General features: G+C 38.8%; 1 protein-coding gene across 1 annotated transcript; it reads left to right on the top strand.

The window, feature by feature from the left end:
• The first annotated feature begins 923 nt into the window (after nucleotides 1–923).
• On the top strand, nucleotides 924–8,326 carry DEFB125 (defensin beta 125). The gene is made up of 2 exons (XM_070247194.1): nucleotides 924–1,275; nucleotides 7,735–8,326. Exons 1-2 carry the CDS (start codon nucleotides 1,218–1,220, stop codon nucleotides 8,073–8,075), a joined length of 399 nt encoding a protein of 132 aa, XP_070103295.1. The 5' UTR covers nucleotides 924–1,217; the 3' UTR covers nucleotides 8,076–8,326.
• The last annotated feature ends 238 nt before the right edge of the window (nucleotides 8,327–8,564 follow it).

Below are 8,564 nucleotides of genomic sequence, written 5' to 3'. Positions count from 1 at the left end.
ATTTGCAGCTGACATGAGTCTCTACGTAGAAAAGATCAAGGAATCTACAAAAACCCTCCTAGAACTAGTAAATGAGTTAAGCGAGGTCCAGGATACAAGATCAACACATAAAAATGAATTGTACCACTGTATACTAGTAAGGGTATGTGGATATTGAACTTAAAAGTATAAAATCATTAAAATCACTCATTAATTTAAAACAGGTGCAAAATGAAAAAATTTTAGGTCTTATATTCTAAAAATGACAAATGCTGATGAAAGAAATTTAAAAAGACTTAAATGAAGTGGCATAGGCACACCTGTTCATGGGTCGGAAGGCTCAACATAGTAAAGTCATTTCTCCCCAAACAAGTATGTAGGTTTAATTCGGTTGCTATCAGAATCCCAGCAAGATATTTTGAAGGTATACACAAGACTATTCTACAATTTTTATTGAAAGGTAAAAGAACCAATATAGCTACAGTAATTTTTAAAAAGAAAAATAAAGCAGGAGGAATCACTACCCTATCTCAAGACATGTTACACAGCCACAGCAATCAAGAGTGTGTTGTTCTGGCAGAAGAATAAGCGTCTAATCAATGGAACAGAATAGAGAACCAAGGACAGCCGACTAATTTTTGACAAATGTGCCGAACAATTCAATGGAGGAAGGATAATACTTTCAACAAATGGTTAGTGCAAAAATAGGATACCTCAGTGAAAAAAAAGTCCATCTCAAACCAAGCTTCACAGCTTATACAAAAATCAATGCAAAATGGATTGGGGCAATCATTCAGATGGAAAGGAGGACACTCTACCGGGTGTCATAAGTTATTGGCGTGAAACAAGTGGGATCTTGACATAGCATTCTGCTTTCACTGGGGCAGTATATATATGTGGTGCTGCATAAAGAGAGAGGAGAAGTAATTGGCCCCATCTAGAGTTAAGGAGGACTTCCTTTGGGAGTTGTTTCTTTCCATCAGACCCAACGCTTCCTCAGGACTATAATTCATTTCATAAGGCCTCAGTTTCCTCTCGTAGTTTCTAGAACAGAGCATTATTATGTCATGCACACTCAGTGGTGCAAGTTAATGGTCTAGTGTTCTGGGTGGCATAGCATTCTCCCCCTCTCTGGTTCACCACCCATGGTAGGCCAATAAAGGTGACCACTTAGCGTCCTAGCTGTGCCAAGTGTTTTGGATTCTTCAGGACACAAGGCTTCCTCTCTCCCAGAAGCCATGGATCTCCTGATGCTGACCTTCATTATTTGTGGGTTACTAACTTTGGTGACCAAAGGTAATAAAACTCTAGAATGTAGAGATGGTGGAACTAGAATAAGCTGTTGACCTTGAGCTCCCAAGTGTCTTGAGGGGGAAAAAGGGCCCACAGGAAGAGCCCTGGGCCATTAAAGAGCAGCAGGAATGCTCTTATTACAGCAACTTCATGTCCCTGCTCCCTAAGAATCTGTTAGAGACACTTATCAAGCTGGGGTGTCTTCTGAGACATTTCTCCAAGGCAAGAATTTCCTCAACCTTCTGAGCAGCCCTTTCCGTCTCTCTATTTATAACCAGTGTTAACTCGGCCCCACTTCACTTCTATTTTAAAAATTTAATTGCTATCTCTGTTTCATTGTTATGTCTTATTAGTTTAACTCTCACTATCATCTTGAATTTTCTTCTGTTGTAAAAAGTCCCTTCAAGGGAGGCCCTCATTTTTATATCTGAGATGTGGTGAAAAAGTTCATCACACTTTGTAGATTCTGCACAGCTGTCATGAGAAAGACACAACCTAAATTTGAGTTAGAAGTGGGGATAAGTTAAGACAAAGTAAAAAGGTGAGTCACCAACAGGGAACTTCTGATATTATATCAATAAGAATGATCTCCCTCTTTCTAATAATGCTACTTTTGAAAATTATCTACTTCTTATTGAAAAATAATACTGGCAGTGGATAAAAAGTATCAAGAAATTGATATATTTATATGAGTTTGAGGAAAATTACTCTCCTACCATAGAGTAACAGTTCTTCAGTCTTCTCTTTCACAATCTCTAAATCAATCAATTAATCTTACCAATTATTTGTATATCCTAGGAGACAAAAAAATATATATATACACACACACACATAAATATCTTAGATTTTTAAAAATCCAATGTAAATGAACCGTGTGGATTCTTCAGTAAATTACTAGCAGTATGTCTTAGAGACTTCTTATCAATATATAAACCTACTTCATTATTTAATGCATACATAGAACTTACGGCAGGTGGTTGACTTCCTTACTTAATTTAATCGGCCCACTACTGCTGGAAAACCAGTTTTTAATTATCAGAAACAACTCAGCAAGGAAAATTTATAAACAAATGTATGTCTTTCTACTTATAACTAGATACACCCACACCCACACCCACCCACACACACACACACACACGAGATTGTGAAACAACCCACCAAATGAGCTATACTACTTTTCACTCTTATTATTCCTGTGAGTGTCAGCTTCCCACACACTCGTCACTATTTTTATCGCATTCTTTCCACTATTACATTTTGATGTGTGAAAACGTCTCACTTTTTGTTTGAATTCATTGCACTTTAATTATAAATGAGTTTGAACAACTATTCCATTGGATTTCTGAACTCTTCTTTATTGATTTTTAAGAGTTCTTTATGTACTAAGAAAGTGGACTCTTTAAATTTGGAGATGTTATATTTTGCTTAGAAAGGTATTCACTTCCATGAAGTGGAGATAAATATGCCTATGATCCTGTATCTTGAATCACATGGAGACACGTTGGTTTAGTAAGTGAGGTAAAGAATTAATACCTACACTCCATTCTGATTATGAACTATTTGCTGAAATTTTGGAAAGTTTTGAAATAGTGAAGAAGTAACAGTAAGGTTTTGCTCTGTTGCTCTCCCTCAGATTCCTTGAATACCATGTGAATAAAAATATGCAGTCTACTTTTAAACTTTCTACTCCATCATTAATATTTTCCCATATGTTAAATATTTTACCAAAACTGAACTTTCAATATTTGCATAAAATTTCATGGAATGGATGCTCTGTAAATTATTTATCCAATTTCTCAATTGGACATTTATATTATTATTTTTGCTAACAAGCGTATCTGTGTTTTATGTACAAGTGTATCTATAGAGCCATTTTTAGACATAAGCCATTCAGGGTAAAATTCCTAGAAAAGCACCTTATTCCTGTCTGCTTAGTGTGCTGTCAATGTCTGAATATTATAAATTTTAAAATGAAAGAAGTCTCTAAATGCATAATTTTTTCTATTTCTTTCATTGTGGAGAAGTCAAACTTTAAATAGGTATTTATTGCATAGTTTAGTTTTCCTACAAATTGTGCAGTTCTGCCCATTTTTTTCCTCTCATTTTGGGGGGGTAATTTGTATTCCTGTTGATTTATAGATTTTCCTTTATAGGTTCTTTGAAATTTAACTATTTAATGTATTTGAGTTTATTTTTGTGTGTTTGCAAGTGAGACACCATCTGATGGTTTCGTAAAGAAATTTTTTACCAAGCTGTCCATCAGTGGATTGCTGTCAATAGATATAATTAAGTTAAGAGAACAGAGAGTTCTCTCTCTGTTTTAGAGACAACTCACTCATGGGACAGTGTTTTGGCTAGATGGCTTATGTGACTGAAATAATACAATTGTTATTCATATTTTCTAGTTTTATCATTTTGAGATATCGGTGATGAGGTCACAAGTCCTAACAACATAATAAGTCCTGACTGAGAGGATTGGAAAACTGACTGCTGTCATTCTGAAAAACACCCACATGTTAGTTATAAATTATTCCCAATTGCCATCTTTGCATTACTTAAGCCTTATTCTTGGAATTACCTTTGATATTTTTAGCTGTGACATTCATGTCTATTTCATCTAACTGCAAATTATGATTATGTCCAGAATGAACCAATCTCACCCCCTCACGGCTACCACTCTGGCTCAGGTCAGGATCTCTCTCACCTGTTGCTGCTGTGGCTTCCTCACAGGTCTCTGTCCTACCCTTGACCCCTGCAGTCTATTGTCAAGATAGCATAGAGCGTGATCCACTCACATTGGAAGTCAGACTATGTTCCTCTTCTGCTCAAAACTCTGCCACGGCCCCACTTCACTCAGAACAATAACCAGGGTCCTTACAGTGGCCCATCTGCCCTCCACGATCTGGCCCTGATGACCTCTCTCATCTCCTCTCCTACTATTCCAGTCCTTGCTCCCTTCGCTAGAGCCGCACTGGCCTCAACGCTCTTCCTCAAACACGCCAGGCTTGCTCGACCCACAGAGTTCTGTTTGCTTCCTCTGCTTGGAATGCACTTGCTCCGGACACTGTGTGGTTAATTCCTTTACCCTCTTCAGTCATTGTTTAATCATTACCTTTTCTCAAGACATCCACTAACTGCTGCTTAAGAAACTTCCGTCTGCCCTCATGACGCTCCAAATACCTTCACTTAAATCTATTCTCTTATTTCTGCAAACCACTTATCATCTTCTCACATATAAATTATACAAATTAATTTACTTGTTTTTGTTGTCTGTCTTCCCCTGCTAGAAAGTAAGCTCCGTGTGATTTTGTCTCCTTAGTTCACAAATGTGGCTTCAGGGCCTAGAGTAGAGTCTATACCATAGTTAGAGGCTCAGAACTTTGTTGAATGAGGGGCTGTGCCCTAAATCTTAACTCTAGAGGGAATAGTGAAAAAGGAGTAGTGAGCAACGTGAGCGAGAAACAATTCTGAAGAGGAACTGACAGAACAAGATGGTTTAAAGAGCTTGGGAAAGGCAGAGAAGAGCTGGGAGTCCTCAGATTTCAAGTATGGACGCCTGGATGAGAAGAAACATTGAGAAATAATCTTTGTAGAAATGAGGATGAAGACGCAATGTTAGAGTTTGTGTTGGATGTAAGACACGGAATGGCTACACTTGAACTTACAGAAATTCCACCATGAGCAAGTAAATTTGAGCCAGTAAAATAATAAGAGAATGAGTCATCGAGGAAGGGTGATCGAGCCAACACATCCCAGGGGAGGCAATAGGAGCCAAACTGTTGTGAGATGTATATATGTCAACCACGAAAGGTGTTTTTCATACATTGTCAAATTAAATCCAAAAAATGTTGTTTTGAGAATTACTTGTTATTCCTCATATATGCCAGGCTTCCCTCTACTGAGAACCTTTGCTCCAGCTTCTCCCTCTGCCCGGAATACACTAACTTTGACACTTCTCGGGCTATTTGCTGAGCAAGATGGTCATGTAGTGTGTTTGATAAATGACCATATGAAGGAGCAGCCTAGGTTCACTTTAGATTCATATCTTCCCCCCTTGAATGAATTCTCACACTGCTTAGAATTCCTACTGTATTTCTCCCGGGAGCTCACCTGCCCTCCTGCCTAGACAACTACTTTGTACTGAACTAGCTTTCTCTTCTATTCTCCTGCCCCATTCCTCTACCTGACTCTCCCTCCCAGCTTATGACCTTACCCAACACTTCATGGTTTAAGAAATTCGAGCAGAACTTTTTCTTTTTACCACTGCCAACATCCATACCAGAATGCCTTTACACCCATCTTCTCTTTCCCTCTGACATAGCTGAGGAAGCGTGCCTTCTCCGTCTCAGTCAGTCTGCCCTCTGTGATTTGATCCTTGTCACCTTATCAAGGACTATGCCTTTCTGTTGTCTCATTTCCCTATTCTACATTAGTCTCTCCCCTCCACCTGTTTCTTCTTAATTGCTAGCAAACATGCTCTATTATTTCTCATTCTTCAAAACAAACCTTAAAAAATCCTCCCTTGACCCCATATTGTCCTCCAAGAACTTCTCTATTTCTCTGCTCTTCCGCACAGATACACTTCTGAAGAGTTTTGTCTCCAGGTGCTACTTCCACTTCTTAAGTCCTTCACATTTCAGCCAACTTCGCTTTTGTTTCTTTTCTTCCTACCACTCTGAAACTGCTCCTCTCGAGGTTACCAGTGGCACTCATCATGTTAAATACAATGGACACTTCTGGCCTTATCTTGCTCAACGTTTCAGCAGTATTTGCTTACAAATGTCTGCTCACTCTTTTAAGAAACATTTTCCTCTCTCGCACAATACAGTCATGTCTGATACAACGTTCCTTGTATGCCTTTGGCATTTGCCATTTTCATGCATACCAGGCTGATCTGCCACTAGCAGTATCCCCAAAGCATGGCTGATTGATGGCAAAATATCCCTGCACAGGGAAATCCAGAAATGACAAGGAATTATCAGCTCACTCTGGGGTAATCTATCAACTCTTGGCTGGCAGGATGGTTGGCTAGGAGGATGGTGGATAAACCTTCCAGTCCTTTGACCCTCAAGAAGGATGACTTTGAGGCTTGTTTCCTACTTTGGCTGCAGAGCTCCCCATAGGGTTGTGCTCTAGTCAACCACAGTAGAACCAACTGTGTAACTCTCCTCTTCCTCGCTTTCTTACTTCCCTAACTTGCCCATTTCCAAACTGACTTTGGGGGTGGGAAATGCCTCTCAACTCAATTATTATACTCAAATTTTTCCCCAAGGTCTGCTTTTGGGAAAACGAATCTAATTCCCTAGTGTCTCATTCTCCCATTTAGCTCTGACTTACCTGGTTATTCCTTTTGAGTCTTTTTGTCTTATCTGAGCTCTCAGTAGTGACACTCATCAAAATTTAATTATGGCCCCCTCTTGTTTGACGTTATTCCAACTCACTATACTTTATCCATTACTGTGGTTTTAAATACTATCCATTAGCAGTGATTCCAAATTTTACATCTAGAGTCCGATCTTTTCTGCTGAGATCCTACAGGTCTTTCCCCTTGCCTTCTTGACCTCCTAGGTATATTATATGTTATATGCCTCAAAGCAAATACTTAACCCACCTGTTTCTCTTCCCTCCAAATCTCATCATTTCCTCAGTTCACTATTCTGTGAATAGCAAGTATCACTAATGTCCTCTATCTAAGTTCAGAAAGGTAGTAATGCAATCTGATTTCTCCATCTTCCTCTGACCTTATATCCAAACAATCAATGTCTTAATCTGTCCTCTTCATTCCACAATTTTCATTGCCAGCCACCATTGTTCCTACCTGGCAAAGACTCTAGCATGTTTCCCTGGTTCTTTTTTCTTTTTTCTAATCTGATTTCCACATGAAATCCTAACTAACCATTTAAAACATAGTAGCTTAACTCACTTAATGTTTTGAAATAGATGAAAATGCTTAATGATGGCCTAAAGTGACTGGGAGATGGCATTGATACTTCAAGCTCATTTCATCTCATGTTCCTTTGCTCTTTGTACATTACACTTTAGACTCATCGGCTTTCTCCAAATACTTTAAAGATAGCATGCAGTTTCTCAGCACTGGGACTGAGCATTGGTGGCCTTTCCTGAAATAATCTTTACCCTCTGTGGACTTTGCTGGCTCCTTTCATCCTTCTTGCCTTGGCTTAAATATCAGCTCTAAATATATCTACCTGCTTTCTCTTCTTCCTCCTCCTCCTCCTCTTCATTCTGTCTTTTGTTCTGTCTCTGTCTCTCTCTTTCGTTCTCTCTCCCCCACAATTTTTAATATACACCTTTAGTTTTCTTTTTTGTCTCTCTCAATGGCTTGTAGTATTTGTTATCATATTTCTTAAGATGGCAGTAGTAGTAATTGCCAATTTTTTAAATTAATGTTTATCATGTTATTGCTAGATTTAAAAACTTCACCCATTTGTTTATCCCCTGCAGCTGGCTGGGAAGTCAAAAAATGTTGGAAGAACAATGTAGGACGTTGCAGACAAAAATGTTTACATGTTGAAAGGTACAAACTTCTTTGTATGAATAAGCTATCATGCTGCATTCCCATAACGAGTGAGGAGGATTACACTCCACGGCCACTACCTCCGAGAACGCCTATAGAAGATGTAACTATGAATTTTTTCCCTAATTCCCCCGTATCTGGGTTAGATGATTCAGTAGCAATTGACACATCTGAGACTGAAGAAAGCACAGTACCTGGAACTGTTACTACCATGCCAGCAACTTCTCCCCAGGCTGCATCATATTCTCCTGAGAACACTGGTAATTAACATTTCCTTCTGGGTATGGGGTGCTAGAGGGGACCAGCAGGAAGAATTCTACTGATGTTATTTCACTGCGGACAACTCTATTGGGGATGAGACGACATGGAGATGGACATAATGCTACTGCCAAGACAAGAGCCAAGAGAGCTAACTTACAATTAAAAGCGTATAAAGAGAAGTGTAAAGAAGATACAAGGATTCTCTTTATTGCACTTAATTCTTTGTCCTCCTCCAATGTATTAAAATATATGATCTAATATTTGGTCTCAAGTGAACATTTGTGTGTCTGTGTTTTTCCGCGCAAAAAAGAAAAATTGAAGGCCACATTTTGGAGCTGCTTTTATGGTTGAGACAAAGATTTTTATTTTAGTAACGCCTGAACTACTAGTATCATATATGGAAAAACCTGTGAAGGCACATGAAAAGTTCCAGACAACTCCTCCCTTTCCCACCCCCACCTTTTGTTGTAAGCTTTGACTTTAAATTCCTGTCTGT

Source organism: Equus caballus, chromosome 22 (assembly GCF_041296265.1).
Source record: "Equus caballus isolate H_3958 breed thoroughbred chromosome 22, TB-T2T, whole genome shotgun sequence".
Classification (NCBI taxonomy): Eukaryota; Metazoa; Chordata; class Mammalia; order Perissodactyla; family Equidae; genus Equus; species Equus caballus.
This window is presented reverse-complemented; position numbering and strand designations above follow the sequence as displayed.